Below are 24,123 nucleotides of genomic sequence, written 5' to 3'. Positions count from 1 at the left end.
CAAGCGTATTTTTTGCTACAAGGATCAACTTGTAGGATCTGTGCCCAGTGGACTAAGAGTGTTTTGTGCAAAGGGCAATTTTATGTTCAAGGATCTTATACGTGTTTTACAGGTGTGCTCCCACCTACCTGGGAGGCAGGCAGAAGCTGGCTCTGTCCCCGAGGCAGAGCACTGAAGGCACCAAGAGGTGCGTGGGAATGTTCAAGGCCACTCAGGGAATGAGTCATCAGAGGCAGGAGCAGAAGCCAGATCTTTTGACCCCGGTCCACGCTCTATCAGAGAATGTCACGCTAATGAAAGCTGAAGGGACACTGGCTGGAGAAAGCGCGAAACTTCTACGCGACAGCTTGAGTGGGATTTGTCATTCGTATCAAAAAAAGATTTTTCATTTGACTTACATCTAGGCGATCATTTTAAAAACCAACAAAAGAGGAGAAACCTAATTCCTGACACCTGTCTCTCCTCCCATGCCAGGAAATGTGACACAGAGAGGTCTGGGTGTCATCAGGGGAACCACAAAAAAAAAAGGAAAAAAAAAAAAAAAAGAAAGAAAGAAAAGAAAAGAAAAAAGAACCTGGTTTCCCTGCCACCCCACACTCTGGGAAAAGGCGTCCTTGGGATGGTCCAACTTACATGCCATGTCTCAGCACATGCCTTTCCCACTCAGAGCCCTGTGAAAATGCCCGTCCACAAAATTCACACGGAAAACGCTTCTGAGTGTTGATAGCCCCGTGGTCAGAAAATCTCATCATATCTGTAAGGAGAAAGCAGAACAAGTGTTACCTGTGTTGCTGTGGGAGTAGGCAGAAGGCACAAGCCTACATTTATAAGGAAACTGCCCCTCCTTCCTTCCCTTCACTCATGAAAGCAATTTCTAGACTCCTTCTTCTTTCTCCTACCCAGCTTTCCACCTAAGGGCATTCCTGGAATGGTTCTCAAAAATTGTTTCTGGTTTCTAGGCCCCAAGCGTCCCCATGCCTCCCCTCTCCAGCTGCTTCTATCACAAATAATCTGGGTCATTCCAACGGCATCTCAGCATTTTTTTTTTTTTTTCCTATCAAATCTCTTCCTTCTGTGATGGTCTAGCAGTGTCTCACAGTTTACCACCTATTTGTTTTCTATTTGACACAGGTTTATCTTTGCTCATGAAAAAGAATAAAGTATAGGCTCCTGAAGGCACCAGACCAGGTCACACATAGACCTCAGGTGAGAATCCTTTCCTGACTCATGAATGTGGTTGTCTGTCATGGATATCATAATCAACACCTCACCGGGTGGCTCTTACACTGGATTCGAGTGACAAGCAAAGAACCTAGCAAGAATGTGAATCTGGGACAACAGGAGGCCAGCATGTGAAAGAAAGCATGTCCTCAGCTAATGAGGGATCCTGGCCAGCTTCTGGGCATCCACTGCTCAATTGTAAACATGGAACATTGACTGTCATCGTTTTTTGTCCCCTCCATGGTGCCGGGCACATATTAGAGGTCTGATAAACGTGGGTTGGGTGGCTAATTGTTTACAGGCCACTCCTCCTGGTAAACTCAAAGACTAGAGCTTAGATGGCCTTTGTGTGACCCTGAGTCCCAAGCCCATATGTCTTTCATTATAACACAGGGGGCCAAATTTTCCTGTGAATTATAAACCACAGGACCTGGACAGCTCTGCAGCCAGCTGCAGAGTGAGGGAAGGGGACAGGCAAGGCTGGCCATCTCCACATATATGATCACTCTGTTCCTGTACATATAAGACATTGCAGGAAGACATCTCCTGGCTGAGATACTCCAGCTAATAAAATCCTCAGGGTGACGTTAACAGGATAGGTATCTCAGCGCCGCCTTAGTCTCCAGCACAAAAAGCGATGTGAATTGGGCCAGTTTTAACAAAAGATGGAGCATTTTCTCACAAATTAAGAAGATCACCACACCAGCCATTAAAAATAATTGCACAGACTATCTTCCTTGATTCTTTTCATTGGAAATGAGACAGCACCATCTGCTCTGTGCATTAATTTCTTAGCAGGGATTATCTTGGGCAAGAAATCAACAGAATGCCTTCCTGACTCCTCCCAACTGCATAATGAGAGGGGGTGGGGAGGAGTCTGCTTGAGTTAATTTTGATTTCTTCATGCCTGGTTTCTTTTCTTTCAAATCTGTCCTCCCGCCCTCCCCCCATGAGCTTTCTAGGCAGCACCTGCAGGGTGGCCAGTCAGTCCTGTCTCCAGTTCTGGTACTGGAAAAGGATGCTGAGAATGGGGTAACTACAAGGACAGCAGCGCCCTGAACCGAGCGTGGCTGATGAAAGTCTACCCTGCCAACGAGGGGCATGCTCCTGGCACATGTATGCCTTTACCCTTAGGAGACATGAAACTACTCATCTATTCTTTCCAATGGCTTGTGCTGTTTCAGCCTCAAAGGAGGAGGCCAATCATTACCTGTCACACATCAAATAGCTCTCCATCAGTCCCCAGAGCTGTGCTCAAACCAACTCCCACTCTCTACTCCTAGAAGACAGACCAGCTGGCAAAAACACCCTGAGGCTATTGTGCGTCTTTTCTCCTTGTTGGCAAGAATCTACCTAGATGGTGGAAAACTGATTCAAAGGAGAAGAGACAAAGGCGGCTGTTCTTTCAAGGACCGAGAGGGGATGGGAAGGTTTAGGCTTATGATTTCCATTAACATTACTAGAAGTTACTCATGTAAATCCCCCACCTGGTGAGAGAGAAATACATGCTTCTCCACCCCAAGATTTTCTTTTTCCCATGCAGTTAAGGCTCATGAATGTGGGGCTCCCTTCCAGCGAGAAGTGATCAGACCGAGCTGTTCTGAAGTCACAGCACTCATGTGAAGGCGGCGGCCCCCCAAGCAAGCAAGATTTGCCTGCTGCCCCACACCTCTAACTGCCATATTTTTTTCTTTTAATTTTCTGTGCTCTTATTTTGGAAGTCACAGGGGAGAACTAAAAGGGGTTCTTGCCTCTGCAATGCTTATAACCTCTAAAATCATGTGTGCTCAGCTTTACAGACTAAAGTCATAGGTCCAGTGAGGAGTAATTTATTTCCGGGAGAGGAATGGCAGGGCGTCAGGAAGCAGTAGGAGTCTCTTCCAGAGAGCTCTGGTAACAGTGCACAGATGCTCAAGTATTCATCACCAAGAACATATTTGTGGAATGTTAAAAAAAGAAAGTAGGAAAGAGAACGACAAACCATGCTTCTCAGATCACAGCCATTTTCCTTGTAAGAAATGGATGAGTCTGGCATCTATTAATAAGCAAGGTAACTCCACAAGGGCAATCAACCTACACGGTGAGGGAATGGCCAACAAATACTGCTTCTTAGGCTTGCAGACTGACCAAGGAGGAAAAACAAAGATATTTTGCAAATGTGTACCTTAGGATGAGACCCAAATGGACACAGAATTGACAGAATTCAGGGTCAAGTTCCCTTCAGTGGAAACTGTCCATAGGGTTGTGGGAATGGTATGGAGTATAAAGGGGATCTTGCCTTGGGAGCCAAAAGACTAAATTCAACCCTTAGTTGGTTCTTTTCTTTTGTTTTTTAAACTTTGAATGAGCTCTTAACTTTTCTGGGCCTTTATTTCTCCATTTGTAAAAGGACAATAATACTACCTACATTGCAGCGTTATCATTTATTAGGTAGTTACTATGTTTCAGGAACTGGTTTATGTCATGTATGTTAATTCAGTTACACTTCATACAGCCCTGGGAGGTAGGTGACATCATTATTGATGATGGATGCACAGGGAATTAAAATAATTTACCTGAAGTCATATAGCTAGGAGCAGAACTGAGAACCGAATCCAGGCAGGCCAACCGCAGAACCCTCTCCATTACAAAAGAGTAAAAAAAAGGGTTCATCTAGAAATCACCAACACTGGGCCTGGCACATAACAATGCTCAACAGTGGCAACCAGCACCATTCTTCTTATCGCTGGGATGACACCTAGAATGTTTATTTCTCATGCTTATGTTATCTGTGTACTTTCGATAGGCCTGCAGTAACTAAAGTAACATATTTCAACGTATATGCTTATATGCACCGTCTTGGGATTTCCACAATAGTCTATGCTGAACGATCTAGAGAACCAACTCCAGATCACATAAATGTGTGTCTCTTAACTACACACACTTTTGAAAAACTTCATTTTAAAGATAATTATAGACCAAGAGGAAGTTGGAAAAATAGCACAAAAATGCCATGAGACCTTCCCCTGTGTCTCCTGTAAACACATAACTAAATGAAAGCTATTGGTTTCCTTATCTGTCTTTACAAGGCAAAAAAGCAAGAAGGAAGATAAGAAAAGGGCCATGCTGAGGACTCAGAGAGGGCGCAGGACTCAAGTCCTCTGCAGCCTGCTCTGCAACCTCCACAGTGCACGGCCCAGCGGCAGCAACTTTAAATAATCATTTACATTCCCTGATAGCTCTTCAGTGTCATCTGTCTTGCCATCCACCAGTCCTTATTCTAAAGATTCTCAAGACACCAGGTTTTCTAATTAAAAACAAACCACTGCTATATATTTTTAATAAACACATACACTAGAGTGAGAGAGAAAAATGCCTATTTTCCTTGGAGTTTCTATAGCTACTAATAGTTTACAAGATGTTTCTTAAGTCAGTCTGTTCTGCTACTTAACTAAGAAGGATCGTTCCTTCTGTTCTTCCTACAAACACCCCTGCCTCCCTTCTGGCTCCCCATGGATGTGCTGGCTGCCATCTGGGACTCCAAGGGCAGAGGGAAAACTAACCTCTGTCATCAGCCTTGCTGTTCATTTCTTCTTCCTTGTCTTCGTCATCGCTGCTAGAGCTCTCCAGCTTTTCCTTCATCTGCTCCAGCTGATCCAAGTTAACCCGTCCAACCAGCTCAAAGTTCCGGCTCACCTGAAAAAGGCCCAAACAACGATTGAAGAATGAACCACAGACTGAATGGGGCTCGCCCTGGGGGATAGAGCTTTCCCATGTCATTTTCCTGTGACTGTTTTTGAAACCAGGACTGAACAATACCAGTACCTAAGAGGTCCTTTCCTCCACTTTAACTTGGTTTCAGAGGTAGAAGCCCTCACATCCCACCGTTTCTAATGGAACTGTCAACACTGGCCCTTCCCTACCAAACTTACTAAGACATGTGAGCGACAGTCAGCCAGTAATCAGAAGTATCATGAAGCTTGGGGAGTAGAAGAGGTGTCCAGTAAACAGTTTTCTGAGTTGAATTCAAAGAAGTAACTTGTAAACTACCCAAGTTTCAAATACTTCTGGAGGTAAAGAGGTTCTCAGTGTCCTGAAAACTAGAGTCACCATCTTTTCCACCATGACCCTATCAATTTGCAGGGCCGCGGGCTGTCCCAGCGGAGGCCAGATGAAAACCACTCCATTCCTAACTGCAGTGCAAATAGCAGACGATGCTGTTACTGTTACCATTATCACTTACTGAAACTGACCCCAGGCTATTTATCAAGGCTGGAATTATCTGAGAAAAATCTAGATGAATAAATACACAAAACCCTTTAAAGGTTTTAACTAGAGAGACTTCCGGCCAAGATGGAGGCCTAGACAGTCACGCTGTGTCTCCCTCCACAACTAAGAAGGAATACAACTTCCTCAAAACCAGAAGTTCCAGAAAATCAAACTGCATGGAAATTCAGCAAACAAAGATATAAAAAAAAAAAAAAACTCATCCAGACAGGTAGAAGGGGCAGATCCGGGGCAGAGAGGACTTGGTGTGGTGGCGGCAGCAGTGGCAGGCCAGCAGAAAGCACAGTCACACATTTTAAAGAGTCAGGAGGGACACCTGGGGAGCTTTCCCAACTCCTCATCAGACCTCGAAGCCCACGGTCCAAGCACCAGGGAAAATCAAGCCTCATTGTTTCTGACGGTACAGACCAGTGGGGGCTGGGGTGGAGGCAGAAACTGCCGGTCTCAGCAGAGTCCGCTTGTTTAAAGGGCCCCCACAGTCCTAGAACGTCCCCAGACCCACCCACTCTGGGAACGACGGCCAGGGCAGCAGCTAGAGGGGCACCAGTCCAGTGCGGAAGTGGGAGAGGTGCGTGGAAAAGGGGCAAGTGCTGGGCAGGCAGCACTGTTACCTCTCAGACCCCTCCCCCACATACAGCACCACAATGTGGTGAAACAGGTCGCCCTGTACTGACGAATCCCTAAGGCTCCGCCCCTTACAACGTAACAGGAGCTACAGCTCTACCTGGGATGCGGAGGCAAACAAACACAGGAGCCTGTCAGAATGAGGAGACACAGAAGTATATCCAAAAAGGGAAAATGGATTGAGGTTCCAGTGGGAGAACTAAGCGATGAGGAGATAGCCAACGTAACAGATAAAGAGACAGACAACCTAACAGATGCAGAATTCAAAACACTGGTGATAAAGATGCTCACACGCTTGACAGATATGCTTGCGAATGGCAAATAGATAAGAGAAGTGAAGGCTATGCTAAGTGAAATGAAGGAAAATCCACACAAAACCAATGGTGAAGGGAAGGAAACTGGGGTTCAAATCAATGATTTGGAACATAAGGAAGAAAAACAGTCAACCAGTGCAGAATGAGGAAGCAAGAATTGAAATAAATGAGGAAAACTTCCCAAATTTTCCAAAGGAGATGGCCACACACGTCTGGGAAGCACGGAGGGTCCCAGGCGAGCTGGACTCAAGAGGGGCACCAGGATGCATCATGACTGAGATGCCAAAGTGAAAGATAAAGAGAGAGTCCTGGGGGCAGCAAGAGAGAGGCGGAGAGTTGCCTACAGAGGAGTGCCTATAGGACTATCAGCTGACTTCTCAGAGGACACTTTGCTGGCAGGAAGGGACTGGCAAGCAGTATTCAATCTGATGAAAAGCAACCTGCAACCAAGATTACTCTATCCAGCAAAGCTATCATTTGGAATGGAAGGGCAGATGAAGTGTTTCCCAGACAAGGTAAAGCTAAAGGAGTTCATCATCACCAAGCCATTGTTATATGAAATGTCAGAGGGACTGTCTTAAGAAAAAGAAGATCAAAATGATGAATACTAAAATGACAACAAACTCATATCTATCAACAACTGAATCTGAAAAATAAAAACAAAATCCAACTAAGCAAACCAGAATAGGAACAGGATCATAGATACGGGGATCATTTGGAAGGTTATCAGCTGGGAGGTGGGGGAGGGGAAGAAATGGTGAAATGGTGCAGGGACTAAGAAGCATAATTGTTTGGTACAAAATAGACAGGGGAAGTAAAGAATAATATAGGAAAGGGTGAAGCCAAAGAACTTATATGCACGACCCATGGACATGAACTAAGGGGGGTGGGATTGCTGGAGGGAAGGGCGGTACTGGGCAGGGGGGGGGGCAAATGGGAAAAAAATGGAACTATTATAACAACATAATCAATAAAATATACATTTAAAAAAAGTATTAACTAGGGATGATTTGGGATTATATAAAATGTGGTTAGAATAATGTGGAAATCCAAGATTTCCTCAAAACATCATCTAAGGGAAATAACAATTCACATTAGGAAACCTGTAATGATGTTCTGTTTGGGGCTCCGCTATCAATGGTAGCACAAATTTACCTCCTTCATGAATCTAATTTCAGACCTCTTCAGTGGCATGCATACAATGATCAGGAATGACAGGTTAGCCCAGGACTCGAGTCAACAAAATGACTCAAGTCAAGACACGGGCTACCCACCTGTGGCAGGCCCTGTGCTCCCCCCATTGGAGGGAGGGACAGGGGAGGGACCCATAAAGATGGATGAGACCCAGTTCTGGCCTCGAGAGGTTCACAGTATAGTTGAGGAGGGAAGGCAGACATCATTAATTAAATTCCAAGGCCGGTTTCCATAGCTGCTACAGTAGAGATAGAGTGTAATGAGGGCTCAGGAGAGGAAAGGGGAATTTATAAGACAATTCCAAACTCTTCTCTGGGACCAGGCTGGAACAAAGATTTGCTGAGCACCACCGATTCCATATGCCTGGCAGATGGGAACATCACCATCAACTGAGACAAATAGGAGAGAGACTCCGAGAGTATCAGGGCCAACAGACAGTCCTCTGAAAAGGCTTAATATTGTCCCAACCACGTCATGTAAGAAAAGGTAGCATTTAAAAGGAAGAACACTCAGGAGAAAAGCTCTCTTACAACAAGGGAAACAATGCATTGATCTTTCTCTAATAATGAAATTCAGGAAACCAGTGACTTTAAAAACAATGCAAATGAGGACGGAAGAGATGTCTGCATCAATCTCAGTGCTAAACACTCAGGGACAACAAGTTCTTCTTTTGCTCATCAAAAAAATGTAAAAATTAATAGACTAAAGTGAGAAGGAGGAGGAAGAAGTCAGGTTTAGAATCCTTCCTCCTCCTACCTCCCCTCTCAGCTTTCACAGTAAGAGCCTCCAGAGCACTTCTGCGTGTAGCATCTTCCTACCTAGGGCTTTATCCGCTATGGCTCACTCCTACAGAGCTATATGAATTTTTACTTATTCGTTTTTGTAGCATTAAGTAAAAGAGGGTAGCACAAGGAACAAGAGCTTTGAAGTCAGACAGCCCTAACTTCACATTCAGGGTTTGCCATTACTCAGACTCTGGGCAAGTCATTCAACATAAATGTCCTCATTTATAAAAGGGGGGGTCAGCCAAGCACCCGAAACACAATAGTTCCCCAAAAGGTCATTTCCTTCTCCTTTCTGGAACTGTGGCCTTCTCCAATTTTGGCTTTTGGAAAGGAGTATGATAAACATTGTAAGTGCATATTTATGAAGTTATGTTTAGCCACCAAGTCTATATTTTAACCAAATAGCACTTACGACAAATATCCGAATAGAAGTCTTCTGCATTGCCAGTTTTTAAGGAAAAGGAGGCAAGATTCCAATTTGCCTCATTTTGAAATATGTATAAAGAAATGTTTTCTAAATGACCAGTACTTAAAAGGCGGCCGCTTCTGGCCACCATCTCCCATGTCCCACCTTCAGCTGGGCACCTGCAGGTGTGTGTAAGGGGCATGAGGGATGGGCAGGAGTCAGGAGACAAATATAATGAAACCATGAATGCCAAGAAGGAATCCCCATACTGTTGAATCCAGTAAGTTTTCCTTCATTCATCCAACAAGGGCTTCCTGAGGGCCTCTTAGGTATCAGAAACCCTGCTTCCCAAGGAGCTCACAGTGACAGAAGAAGACTTGTCACCAAGGGCGAATGTTATTTTTTCCTTTTCCTTCTTCCTCCTTCTTTTCTCTTCACTGGAAAACTGTTAACATTTTGGATTCTGAACAATTTAAAAAGAGTACAAGGCATTTTCACGGCCTGATATCCATCTGAGGCTGACCCGGGATTCAGTTGTCCTGAAGATTTCTAAAATCTTTGCAATTAAAAGATTTAAAAGGGAAAACTAACATTATTGCTGTGTAATTAGAAATAGTGTTGGGCTCTAAATGCCCAGATCCACAATCCGATATTAATCTTAACACAAAAGACTCCTTACTGCGTTACCCGGATTATTGCCTGTTCCTTCCCTCCCTCCTGGCTGGCTCTCCATCATCGTTCCTACTCCTCTTGCATCTATTCTCCAATGCCTTCTGCGTGATGCTTAAAAATTCCAATCTGTGCATGTCAGTCTCTGCTGCCCTGAGGATGAAGTCTTCATTTCCTACTGAGATTTACATGGCCGGTGATCATCGTATCCCAGCCCACCTTCTCCAGAGTGCCTCCCCCTTAGCTCCCACCACCTCGAACTTACTGAGCTTCCTGGAATCTGCCATGCTCTTGACTTTGTGCCTCTCTCTCTGTGCACGTGCCATCTTCTCTGTCTCAAAGTCTCTCAATCCCACCTCCTTCATGTGGTGACTTGTCTTCCAGCTTCACTTCAATGTCACAAGGGTGTCCTTCTCTAAACTCACTCTCCTTGCTGTGCACTTTCACAGTACCCTACACTCCCCCTTTGTGATTCATCCTACTCAGTAATTGTTTACGGCCTGCCCCCCCTGGCCCACCCCCAAAACCACGAACCCCAGAAGGACGCTGCATGCAATTCCCAACTGGATCTCCACTGGCCAGTGTGGCATCTAGATCGGCATCCAGATCAGCATGGGTGCTGTTCTCACCTCCTGGCTATTGGATGTCTGCACTTCAATTTAATATATATTTCTTTCCTATAAACTTTCACTTGGAAAATGGAAAAAAAGCATTTGAAATCCAACTACTTATATATAATAACTGTTAACAAGATATCGTATTTCTGTATACCTATTTTCTATGCTAATTTATATTGCTATAGTTATATTAAAATGCATGTGAGTGGATCCTGCTTTTTTACACCTGACATGGCACAAATATCCTCTGTATCAGGGGATATATTATAGTTTACTGTTCCCATAGGAGTTTACCTTTGGCTATTTCTGGCCTTTCATTATTAAAAATGCAGTAATATACCTTATTGTGTATAATCCTTTCTTTCAAGTTTAGTTTCAGTTTTATAGGCTAAATTTGCAGAAGTGAAATTATAGGGTCAAAATCAAAGACTATGGACTTTATTGAAATTCTAGTATATTTCTAAGTTGGCTTCTGGAATGATTATACAAGTCACTTTCTGGACCTAGAGATTAGTGGTTTCCTAACTTTTTAATGTACAAAGGACAAATTGGGGGAAATCCCCCTTTCCCTCTGCAGATGAGAAGTAATTTATTACCTTGTTTCCCAAAAAGCCCACAACAGAAGGAGCAAAAAGTAAATAAATAAATAAATAAAATAAAGAAAGTGTAAGTGTTTAATATTTAGAACCTGGCTCCTTGAAGCCTTTTGAAGGCAAAAGAAGCTACACATGGTTTTGAAGGGTGGATTGTACAAATACATAATCAGTCAGACTTTAAAAATATATGCAGATTCTTATATCCTGTGAAAGTTATTTGCGAATGCCTCAACACCCAAAGTCCCCCGTGAAGGCCACTAACCCAGAGTGGTGGTGAGGTCTGCTGTCCAACAGGAATGTAAGATCAAGTGCCATTGGCCAGCACATGCTTTAGCTTTAAAGTTCACCTTGGACTGATGACCCTTCCCTGCTTGTGCTTAATGTTCCAGCTTCACAACTACATTTGTCTCCTTCTTTGTTGGCTTTTAAGCATTTAGCAGATGGTCTAGATCTGTCCCTAGCACAGGAAAGAATTTCTGTACTTGAGGCTAAATTCTAAGACAGAAGCATTATATGATTTACAAATATTACCAAGTTGAACATTCATTTTCATACTGCCCTAGGTTGGCAAACCCAGTCTTACAGGAAAGACTGATAGAAACTTGCTTGTTAATTAAAAAATACAATTGGCTATCCTGCTCGTCAGGCAACTTAGCAAACATGAAGTGGGGGAGACAGTGATGAGGGAAAAAAATCCACCTAACATTTCCTGAGTTCCCCCTCCCACTTACATAACATTTGTAAGGGACACCCAATCAGGATGTTCACATCACCTAACATTTCATGTCCATGTTCAAAAGAAAGGCTAAAGTGAACTTTCCTTTTTGAGAAAAAGTGACACCAGAGAACAAGGAGAAACTGCGTCTTACGTCAGAAATGCCCATCTCAGTCATAATGGAGAATGTGTCGTGCAGCAAATGTGTTAAAGGACTTACGGAAGAGGCTGGCAAAGTTGCTCAGGAGAGGGCCAGGTAAGCACATATTTTAGGCTTTCTGAACCCTACAGTATCTGTCACAGCTACTCAACTGCTGCGACAGCTCAGAAGCAGCTACAGACAATGTGGAAATGCATGAGCTTGGCTGTGTTCTGATGAAACTATATTGGTCCATGGGTCCGATTTTGCTGAGTACTGATTTATAACATCTATTGATTTACCCAGCAGATCTTGACAGTCAGAATGGGAACAAGGGAATGAAAGCAGTGGTAGAAAGTTTCAGCAAGGAAGTGTCTCTACGGTTTCTTACAAGAAGATGCTCAAAAGTTCAGGTCAAAATCTTCAATTCTCAGATAAAGAGTATTTCAATCAGAGCTCTTGTGAAAGCTTCTAGAAAGGACATTCAGCTAAGTATGTTAAAGGTCTATGGAAGGAGAGCTGTGGCACCATATTTGCTCTGTTCCGCTCTGCCCTCCTATTTTAGAGATATTTTCATCAAGAGCTTAGCATGCTGGGCTGTGATTCTTTGTTAAAACTTATCTTGACTACTTCTTATAAACTCCTCCAGGGTAGCAACTATTTCTTATTTAGCTCTATACGCTCAGTAAAGAGTCTAAAGTCAGTCATGTAGTGGACATACAATAAATGTTATTTGAATTTACCAGTGACATAAAAGTTCGTGATGATTATAAAATATAAAGAAATTTATAATATTGTCATAAGATTTGCATCACATAATATAAATTTGCTTGCTAATAATGAGAGAATAAAACTGGACATTTTCTAAAAGATTTTGATTCAATTCCTACTAAATATCTAATATGTACTGAAAATTAGTCCTGTAATTTTTCTATGTATAATTTAACTCATAAGCATTCTGCAAGATATGTGTTATCTTCTATATTTGTAGATGAGAAAAACAAGTACTAAAGCCAGGGTTAGAACTCACATCTTCAGGTGATATAGCTCCTGTTTCCCCATTATAATGCAAATCACCTGTAGAAATATAAAATTATTTACCAAATAGTAAACATGACCCATGGTACTGGCTGAATACAAGAAGGAATAAAAAAAGTATTGAGACAATAATGTTCTGTTGCAAAATTGGATGGGATAGGGGAGTAGAATCTTCTGGGAATTTCTCTTCAGAAGAAAAAGCTTTCTACGGACAGTAATAATTAAATATGGTAAAGTACCCAGAAAGGTATGGAGCACAGAAGTCAAGAAGGGCAACTACTTTCTTTTGAAATCACTGGGTGGGTCAAAATCAGAAAACATGTTTTTCTGCCCGACTTATATTAGCAAAAAAGACAACAACAACTCATGTTGAGAATCTCAGCATAACTTTAGTCACAAGTACTCAAGGAAGCCAAGTGAAAGGCATCAGTAAGAAAGTCAAAGGACTCTGTTGTTGGCCAACTGAGCCATTGCTGGTCTCCTGGACAGGAAATCCAGAGGCAAGATGCTGATGCTGCTGTCACATTTTGCTTATTTGAACAGTTTGTTCAAATTATAAGTATCTACTTTAACATTTCTTACTTGAAGAGTGACTTCATTTATTTATCTGTTTCACAGTTACTGGAGACTTTATTGTATGCAGGGCACTAAATCAGAATTTGGAAGGGAGGAGAGGTAGATAATGTGGTTTTCATTTTAAAAATGGTGCATCCAATGGCAAGACAGGGACTTGTGAAGGGTTAAGTGCAAGTGCAGGCAGCATGAACTAAGAGCCTTTATAGAGGAAGAAGGGAAGCCCTATGGAAGTCTGGAAAGAGGGACAATTGATTTTGACTGCAGAGTTTAGTGGATAGTTTCAAAGGTTAGAGGCACAGTGCATCTTCAAATGTCTACTTGAGAAACATCATCTCAGGCTCTGCCAGGAAGGTCTCTCTGAAAAATGGTCACATCTCTTGCTCATCTAGTTCTGGTTTCTGTCTTCCAAAATACATGAAGAAATGGGTCTAAGGTTGCTAAATCAAGAAGCAAGACTAACATGAAGGAAAACAGAGCTGAGATGACATAATTTTCTAGAGAAACCTTCAGCTTGCAGAAATCCTTGGACTTGATAAAGCTAAAGCTGCTAGTAATCCTGAAAAAATGTGGCCAAATTTGTATTCGGGATCTGGCGTGGGTAAAGGTTCTTCTGTTTCTTCTCATTTCCTTAGCTGGAAACAAATGCTCTATGCGATTTTTTTTTTTTTTTTTTTTTTGCCACTGTGGATTTTACTGGTCCAGAAAGCTGAACAATTTTATTGGAATAACTAAAATGTTGGCGATTCCTCCTGAGCTTAATGTTCTGCTGCTTCCCCTAAACTGGCAAAAAGAAAGAGATACGAGTTCCTTAGAGTTCAGCTGCCTGAGGCTCCATTTGTATAAAAAAATTAAAAACATTTCAAAGTAAATTAAATTAGTGAATATGCATTGCCTGAATAGACTATCCTTCTAAATTTAATATACTGAACATGACAATTTTATGAGCAAACTAAGTTAGAGATAATATATTTTTATGTTCCTTAAACTAGCAAAGAGACTTGAGAACCATAAAGAACACTAACAAGGTATTGAACATACTTAAACTTTCTTTTAAAAATATGTTTTTTAAAAATGTGAGTGCAAGGTGTTTTTTTTCCTCCATGACTTTAAGGTTCATAGAAATTTAACTTTCACTGGCATTGTTAATAAATCGCACTATGGATATATGATTGCATTGCATGTGTGTGCGGGGGAGGGGACTGAAAAGGGGGAGAATGGAAGGACTGAAATAATAGTTTGTCTTTAAGAAAACCCAGTGAGACCAAAAAATGACAGGAAGTTGAAGGATGAAAACATTTTTTAAAGAAACTGCACTGTTTACTTTAGATTCTAAAACATTGCAAGTGCTTCTTTGTCCACCAGCACAGATAAAGGTCTAGGAAGACATGATTCTATGTCACCTAAAAAAATGAGAGTACTGATTGTCATCCCTTTCCTACTTCACCTTGGCTTCTAAGGATAAACATGGCAGCATAAATCCAGCACACTTGAGAACTGGGTTCTTAAAAGAAATGCTATATTTGACGTCAAGGACGCTTCCTGTTGTTACCAGTATTTGGTCCCATGAACGATACAGTCTTGACATCTTTAGGGACATTCCTGAGGTTTATAAGCTTTGCAGGCATAATTGAGAAGTCCAGTTTTCAATGTCCAGTTGTTTTAATAAAATCCTTTGACTGAAAATACATCCTTCAGTGTCTTCTAGTTTCTTCTATAGATTCTTTCCATCACACAAAATCACCTAAAGCTATTCATGGAAGAATGTAATGAGCAATACCCTCAACAGTCTTAACTGGGGAAAAAAGAAGTAAACCCTAGCTTAGAACCAATTGCTAAGTCTATCGCACGTTTTGTTTTTGGTAATTTACATGTTAATATGAATCTCAAGCACCTTGTAGATCTATCTGTTCCCGGGATCAACTTTATAAAGACTGCAGTAAATTAACATTTATTGAGGATCTATTATGTGTCAGGTCATGGTAAACTTGCATCTTTTAGGTATTGAGGTATACTTCCCTTACTATGAAATTCATCTATTTTTATGTTTTGAAAGTTCATCTACTTCAAATGAACAGTTCAAAGAGTTTTGGTAAGTTAATATATTTGTGCAATTTTCAACACAATCTAATTTAAGAACCCTTCTATTGCTCTAAGAATTTCATACCTTCTGTAATCAGTCCCTGCTCCCAGTCTCCAGCCCCACTGACATCTGATCTGCATCTCCATGGTTTTTCCTTTTCTAAGAATTTCATATAAATGGAATCATACAATCTGTAATGTTTTGTGCCTGGCTTCTGTCCACTCAACATGATGTTTTAAAGATTTACCCATGTTGTCACATGTATCAGTAGCTCATTTCTTTTTACTGATAATCAGTATAATGCCACTATAAGGATACAGTACCCCCTCACTTATCATGGGTATTACGTTCTAGACCCCCCCACGATATGTGAAAATCCACGAAGTAGGAACTTTACATTTATTTTACTATGTACATATATGTTAAGGCTTTATAAACCCTTCCCACACTCTTATAAACGGTTCCCAGTCCCTTATTAACCTTTCCCACTCCCTTATTAACCTTTTCCACACTTTTATAAACACTACTTATGTTCTTAAACATATTCTACACTCTTAAACCCATGAAACTTCAACAACATACATATACAGTACCGCAAAATCCCGCGATATAGAAAAAAATCCACTATAAATAATTAAATATAATATTTTTAAAAATCCTGCGATACAGTGAGGCCGCGATAAGTGAACTGCGATATAGAGAGGGACTACTGTATATATAGCACATTTTGTTTTAGTCAACTTTATGTGGGTGTAGACTTGCTGGATCAGATGGTAAGTGTACGTTTAACTTTTAAACAAATGACCAAAATGATTCAAAGTGGACATGCCATTTTATATTCTAACCAGAACGGTGTGAGATTATCTTTGCCATTTGTACAGGCATGAGTAAAGTGTCTAAGCAAATCTTATCATTTTAAATTGAATCGTTTATCTTATTATAGTTATAACAGTTCTTCATAGATTTTAAAGTCCTTGGTTAGGTAATTACTTTGCAAATATTTGCTTCCCATCTGTTGATTGCCTTTTCATTTTCTTAATGGTATTGTCTTCTGATGAGCAAAAATTTAATTTTGATGACATCTAATTTATTGATTTTTTTTTTTTTCTTTTACTGTCCATAGCTTTTGCATTTTATCTAAGAAAATGGTCCCTAACCCAAGGGAAATTTTCTATTTTTCCAGAAGTTTTATACTTTTAGCTCATACATTGAGTTTTACGATCCATTTTGACTTAATTGTTGTGTTGGGAGTGATGTAAGGGCCAATGGCCATGGACGTCCAATTGTGCCAATACTATTTGTTGAAAAACTAGCCTGTCCATATTGCCTCAGCACCTCTGATGCAAATCAACTGACCACATATCTGAGGGTTTATTTTTGGACTTCTTCTTCTGCACCGCTGATCCAGGAATCTATCCTTATGCCAGCATTACATGCTCTTGATTACTGTAGCTTTATAGTAAGTTTTGAAATCGGGAAGAAGTGAGTCCTCCAAATTTGTTCTTTTCCACATTATTTATGGTTTTCTAGGTCCTCTGTATCTCCATATACATTTTAGTATCAGTTTGTCAATTTCTACCAAAGGACAAAGCCGACTGAGATTTTGACAGAGGTTACACTGAATATGTACATCAATTTGTAAAGAATTACGAATATTGAGTCTAATGCACAAATACAGTATATATTGCATTAACATGGTTCTTTTACTTCCATCAGCAATATTTTTCAGTTTTCAGTGTACAGCTTTCACAGATCTTGAGTTAAAATTTATAATTAAGTATTTTATTATTTTTGATTATAAATGAAATTGACTTAAAATTTCATTTTCAGATTTTCCATTATTAGCATATAGAAATATAATTGATTTTTGTATATGGATCTTATATCCTGCAACTTTGCTAAACTTGCTAAAATTTTGGTAGTTTTTTTTTAGTATATTACTTAGGATTTTCTACCTACAAAGATCATATTGTCTGTGAATAAAAAACATTTTCTTTCTTTCTTTCCAATTCTTATGCCTTTAATTTCTTGTTCTTATCTATGGTACTTGCTTTTTGTAATTGAAATATTGGCAAATTTCTTTTCAGTATATTGTACACTGAGACTCCTGCACCCCTTTCATGAATGCTGAAATTAGATTTTTGTGTATCCTTCACCCTGATGAATTACCATTTTTAATAGTGCATAATGTCACTGCCTATCAGTCAAAAATTCAGTTTCAGCAGCACTGCTATCTTTGTTTATAAAATAATGTTTGGATAACTATTCCAAAAATTTGAACTGCATTTTGCACTTATCACTTAGAAAAGAGGAAACAGAAATGGGGAAAAGATAGTGCTGCTATCAGTAATAAGAACTAGTCTCATAAACTTAATAACAATTGAGAGAAAGGTGAAAATCATTAGCCACGTGAAAGTGGCAATTCTGTAGCCTCAATTAGGTGCTCATTGGATTTAATAAGCTGGTCAACCACGAGAAAGGATAAAATTAAAGAACATATCTTGGCAGAGTGAAAATATAACATCAAAGACATGTCTGAAAAGCAAGGTGTAATTAGTGGTTTTATAATGAATTTTAGGTCCTCAGGAACATAACTGCCTTTATGATAAGTACAACAGTTGTTATACTTGAGCACAAATCAATTCACAAATGGACTGAAGAACACAGTGGATCTCAAAATGGAAATACCAGGGCTTCATGTAATGTTACAGAAACTTCTCAGAAAGGTATAAAGATTCCCATTTAGAAACCACAAAACAGAAACGGAAATTTAACTTGCTGAAGTTGTACAGTCAGCAGTGGAGACAAGAATCAAACCCAGGTCTGTTTGACTCCAAAAGCTCTAAATTGGGCCCCTGTTTTCCTGAGCAACCCAGTTCCCTGAATCTCGTCCCCAAGCCCAATCTTGCATGCCTGCTCAGGAAGCCTCTGGTTTCACATCTGCATGGCCTCTAACATTCTCTGGATTCCCCCAGTGACTCATCAGCTACCCTGCAACAACTGGGGAAGAATTTATCTTCCTGGTTTGCTCTGTCCCCAAAATATCAGCGTGAAGGTTTGAACACAGTAATAGATAACAAGATCTGAGGTGGTTACAGAAATTAGATACGTGTACATAAATTTGAGAGCTTGGTTTGAAATAAATAAGTGACTTCCCTTTGAGTTTGGGAGCTGAAATGCCCAGAAAGTTTGAATAAGAAAATGAACCCGTATAAATGACTCATGGACATGGACAACAGGGAGGGATATGATTGTGGGAGAGGGGGTGGGTTGGGTGAGGGAGAGAAATTGGGGGAAAAGGGGACAACTGTAATTGAAAAACCAAAAATAAAAAAAAATTTTTTAAAAAAAGAAGAAACCAGAAAAGAGATTAAAGTTTTTAAATGAGGTAATTCAGGCTTTACTTCTTTGCTTTCATCTCTAGGCAGACACATTAGGAAATGAATGCGTTCCAAAGCAGAAAAGTTACCATAAAATCATTAAATTGTGGGTGGGTGATAAAGTTCAGCCTTCTCTCAACATTCTGCCAGAAAAAGTCTAACACTTGGGTGCAGATGATTCAAACTACAATTTCTATAACTTGGTTTTGTAAGGCCAGAAAAAAAGAGTCTGTCCGTTATTTCCACTGTACAGAAAGAGCAAGGTAAAAGGAAGCAGTATCGAAAGTGCTTCTAATTGTACTGTATGTGAAATCTCACTAGATGTGGATTTCTTGGTTAATTAGAAAGCATTTCAATAGGCTTACATAGTGCCCCCTGCACTTGGCAATACACAAAGCCAGAAACAATCATCTCAATTCCTGATGTGACAAAAATAAGCTCTATGAGAAATTAGGAAGCTGTCCTCATTTCAGCAGCTCTTCTGCAAAAGATTTTTTTCACAAACCTTTAATTTTACTTTATGTATGACTCTCTTCTTTACCAATCTCACTTCCCGTATAAAACACCTATTTTACAGTCCATCTAGTGTTTGTACATTAATAGCGATGCTTTGGAATACCTTTGAAGCAAAATACTAGAAACCTACACAAACGAGGGACATGGGAGCATGGCCATCCGGCAGAATAGGAGCCGGCAACTATGGGTCCACAGCCTATCACCTGTTTGTAAATGGTTTTACTAGAACACAACCAAGCTCATTCATTTGTGTCTTGTTTATGGTGGTTTTCTTGCTACAAAGGCAGAGTTGAGTGGTTGCCATTGCCCTAAGACTATCTGGCCCACAAAGTCTAAAATGTTTACTATCTGGCCCTTTACAGAAGTTGGTCAACCCTTGTGATAATGTTCTTGTAAAACAGTCAGAGCCATGGGGAGTCTCCCCTATCAGCAAAGATGGCAGCAGGGGGAGGTTCATACACTGAGTGTGCAAAAAGCTAGAAGGTTATTAGATAGAGACACCCGCCCCCCTGCCCCCAGCCCTTATCAGATTGGGGGTGGGACCAGGGGAAGGCAGGCACATGTGCCATGTAAGTCAAAACAGTGCAGGTAGAGGTGCTGGACCAAAGAGGCCTGTCAGTCTAGACTGGGGAGGTGGACCTACCTGAAGCACACAGAAGTTGGGGAACTTAATTGTCATTTTGAGAAAGCACGTGGTCAGTCCTATACCCAAGCTAATATAATCCCAGGGGAACAAGGTTCTTGCTTGCTTGCTTGTGACCTGCACTTGTATGGTGCACTCTCCTATTCTCTCTGTGGGCCATGGCTTCCAGGAGGAAGCCTCTCTGTCTTTCTTGACCACCCACTGATGCACCTGTCACTGTGTTTGCATGCTCTTGCTCCTGGAAGTATGCAATCATGCAGCCCTGGCAGAACATGGCCCATGGCCATGGGGGTTCCACACATAGGCTTCAGGAGGGCCTGTGAAATAGACAGCAGCTGGGAACAAGCTAAGATTCCCGGATGGGGACTAAGACATCTTAGCAGCTGACTGCTGGCTCCAAAGGACTGTACTTTAATATGTATAGGAACTCTGGACACTGGCTTTTGTCTGTCCTTGATGAGGGCAGGTAGACTTTTTCCATGGAACAAAGAGGAGAGATGGTCTTTGAGATGAGAGCCCACCATTCTCCCAGGTTGCGCAGCACCTGAATAAAACCCCTTTCCTTTTGCACCAGCATTTGCCTCACGAGTTTGACTTTTGTTGCAACAGCCAGCTGAACCTGTTTTGTCTGGTCACCATAATATCTTTAAAATAATATGGAAAAATACCCTTGTTAAAATATTAAGTATAAAAGAGGGAATATATACTATGTCATATAGAGTATCATCACGACTATGTAAATCAAAGGAAAGTGGGCATGAAAGAAACCAAAAATATTAAGCAGTTGGATTTGGGTGGTGGCATTATGGGTGATATTTCTTACCTCCGTCTATATATTTCAATATTCTAAAATGACCTTACATTTCTTTTATAATAGAAAAAACCAAACCTCATTTTAAACATTATTTTCGTTCACGTCTGTCTGGCACATGACTAACTTTAGCTCTCCCACCTGCCCTTTGTACAGGTATGCTGAGGGTGGGAGGCGGGAAGCCCCAGGGAAGTACCTTATGCTCGTCCCGAAGGTGGCTGTCCAGTTCCTCCGTGTGCTTGGTCTCGTAGTAGCAGAGCTGGCATTTGTAAGGTTTCAGTTCACTGTGCTTTTCTATGTGCTGCTGGAGGCTCTCGTCACTGGAGCAGGTGAAGGTACACTTATCACAGCGGAATACTACTCCCTGCAAGTATTTTGACAGTTTGGAACGGCACACTTCAATGGGGACAACTCGCTCTTCTGTGGAGACAAATTGAATGGAAAGATGGGAATTTTTACTGATGGTCAGCAGACGTTCTTTCTTTGGAATATAAAAAGAAACTCACCCATTTGGTTTTGCTATTTCTTGTGAGTTTGGGTCCGTGAACGGCACACATGGATAATACCCTCTCCTTCAAAATAACATACTTCTCGATACATGTAGGTTTTTTTAAGACCAAACTCCTTGTGTACTTAATACCCATAATAATCTATAAATAGGGGTAGGCAGACTTGAAGGTTCAGTTAATTTTCTGAATGGTGGTGAATAAAGGAGGGGCAAAGAATGGGAAGTACTGGCCATTTTTATTAACGGCTACTAATTCCCACTTTCTAGTCAGTGTTATTTAGGTGAACTTACAGACGTCGTCAAGGGGGCAGGAAACTGACATTCCCCAAGCACCTATGTACCACCATTGTGAGCCTTCCTAGCAACGATGAGGCTGGAGTTATTCTCATTTTTTACAAATTAGTAAAGAAACTCTTCAAAACCACAGACATTGACGTTGGCCAAGCTGAGATCTGTGTATCTTTATCTGTCAAACTGCACGTACATGATGTCCTATCATTTTCAATTCCATTCCTGTTTCCATTCCAGATGTTTTCAAGGAGATAGTTTTCCCTTACCTGAAACCAAGGGACTCTCTAGTCTAATATCATATCTCAAAACAAAGGAACTTGCACACTTTCATTCACTAAAACTCCAACTCCAACTGTGAAGAGCTCACAAATAAAAGGCTGCAGGCAAAGTCAGGGGCAATGTGGGTGGTGTGGGAGACATGGAGGATCTGTGCCTTTTCATCCCTAATCTGACTGTCACAAGGGGAAAAAATAAAAGAAAGAGGATTTGGGTGCTTGCCCTGTAACCTACCAAATGCTGGAGGGCTGGGAACGCATGTGTGCTTGTTTATTTTGCCCTCACTCATCCTTGTGTTTAACTGCTCAAATTAAATTTCACACTAGTCTGCCCAGAGTACCCGCGCATGTGCCAGGTAGCCATAACTGGGATAAAATTAAAATCTGTGCTATTTATGCAAGGATCAAATATAGCATGTGTTTTCACGCTGGGTCTGGATTCAGAAGACTCTGTAAGTTTACAAGTGGACGCATACAACATATATTATTCAGAAATAGCAATGTATTATTAAGTCAAAAAAGTGTGATTTATTCTCCGAGTCACTGAGCTGAAATGTTTCCTGAGCATCAGTATCCTGAGCGCTGGCGGGACTCACTCGGTGAGCCCTCCCTTTGTTGCTGGCTTGCTTTGGGCCCCTGGGGAGTTTTTCCCACCCAATGCCGTGCATTAGTCTCAACCATCACAACCTCACTGCAGGGGAGTCCTTGAATGCAGCGATTAATTGGCCAGCAAACAAGCCGGGCAGAGGGAGCGTGGAAGGTGGTGTCTGCAACCTACTCCCTGAAGCTCTAATGCATATGTTATTTTCCCTATACAAAGAGTCAGTGGCTTATTTAGAAATATAAATATTTTTAAACTGAAGTAGAGCAGACAGCTAAGGAACACATGATTATAATGTAATCCACACATTTTCTTAGAATAGCAACTGTTTAACAGTCTTCTAGCCATTCAGTTCCACGGTTTGGTGTAAACAAGGGAGAAAACATTTTGGTGTGAGCCAGTGAGCCTTAAGAAAGCCTATTCTACGATGTTTTGCTCTTCTAACCCAGGGTTTCTCAAGAGTAGGACACTTTGGGGCCAGATAATTGCTGTTGTAGGGGGCAGTTCTGTGCATCATAGCATGTTTATTAGCGCCGCTGGCCTCGACTCACCAGATACCAGTAGCACCCTCTTCCCGAGCTGTGGCAGCCAAAAATGCCTCCAGACAAATGCCCCCCAGGAAGGCAAGGTCAACCCTGGTTGAGAACCACCACTCTAGGCCCAGCGCCAAGCATTAACCCCAGCTGCTCTAGGTAAGACACGTGTGGGCATGAACCATGAACAAGCTGGTGTCCCCAGCAAGAGATAGGGATACAGGCTGACCCAGGAGGACCAGCACAATGAGGGTATGCTTTTCCACTTGGAGTGTTCACATGGACTTTTCTGGCACGCTCCTTGAGACTACACTCTCCTTGTTCTCTCCACATTTGTTCCTAATTTTTATTTTGTCATTTCTTCCACTTCCATGCTTCGGATCTAGCCTATGCCATGTGCCCTGGGTCTTCTGGTCTCAGTGGAGATAGAGAACAGCTAATTTTCCACATAGCGATCTCTCCAACACCTCGAAGACAGCCGCTCAGGCAGCCTCCAGTCTTTACTTCTCCCCTGTAAATAATCAGTTCTCCCAAAGTTACTTTTTATAGGTCTCCTTTTCAATTCCTCTGCCACTTTGGTTAGTTTTCTTTGCAGTTTCTTATTTCACTGTGTGCATCTAAGTGAATTTCACCCAGTCCTGAGTACTCGGAATAATGCCTTGGAGTTTAAATAATAATAATTACCATGAACGACCACTACAATTTATTAAGTGCTCACTATGTTTTGACATAGTTAGGTGCTCAACACTCACAGCTACCTGTTACTCTCCTAACACTCTGAAAAGTCAGTTTTATTATCTTCAGTTTATTGAAGTGGAAACTAAGAAGTGATCTATTCAGGTACTTCCTCAAAGTTCCTTCTCTTCTAGTTCAGTACAAAGTTGTGACCTAGGAGGACAGGTCTCCTGACCTTGGCCAGTGCCTTCTTCCTTCACCCCTGAAAAGAAAAGGGGACAACTGATCTGCATGCAGCACACATATGAGCCTTTCATTCCTAATTGTTTAAAAAGGCAAAAACTTAGATGTCTAAGGCAACCGTTTCTATCTGAATTTCTTTCAAATATCTCTGGACTTGATAGAAGGCCATTTCCCTGTTTCATTGCTCTGAAATGCAAGACTTCCCATTTCCAAACTAAGATATTACCAACATCTCAAGTTATATGGATTTTTACTAACATTCTTTAGAAAAATGTGAACTTTTTCTTTCCCAAAACATAGCTAACATGACCAAGATAAAAAAAAACAAGACAGACTTTGAAAGGCAGGCAAATGACCGACAGCGTTTTCTGAATGAGGTTATTCATTACTGAGGCAAGTGAAGGACA

General features: G+C 41.2%; 1 protein-coding gene across 2 annotated transcripts in view; it reads right to left on the bottom strand.

Annotated features, from left to right (window-relative positions):
- ZNF462 (zinc finger protein 462) overlaps positions 1–24,123 on the bottom strand; it is a 134,982-nt gene that overhangs the window by 3,372 nt on the left and 107,487 nt on the right. Inside the window, exons 10-13 of one of the 2 annotated variants that reach the window (XM_090274523.1) lie at positions 20,787–21,010; positions 4,764–4,896; positions 634–754; positions 129–272 (exon numbers count right to left, since the gene is read on the bottom strand). In XM_090274523.1, the coding sequence (XP_090130649.1) occupies positions 227–272; positions 634–754; positions 4,764–4,896; positions 20,787–21,010 (524 nt within the window). In that variant the 3' untranslated portion in view covers positions 129–226. The remainder of the gene's footprint in view (positions 1–128; positions 273–633; positions 755–4,763; positions 4,897–20,786; positions 21,011–24,123) is intronic. The other variant, XM_090274522.1, reaches the window with a different exon arrangement.

The sequence above is a fragment of the Furipterus horrens genome, unplaced genomic scaffold (assembly GCF_987537825.1).
Source record: "Furipterus horrens unplaced genomic scaffold, mFurHor1.1.pri manual_scaffold_4, whole genome shotgun sequence".
Taxonomy (NCBI): Eukaryota; Metazoa; Chordata; class Mammalia; order Chiroptera; family Furipteridae; genus Furipterus; species Furipterus horrens.
This window is presented reverse-complemented; position numbering and strand designations above follow the sequence as displayed.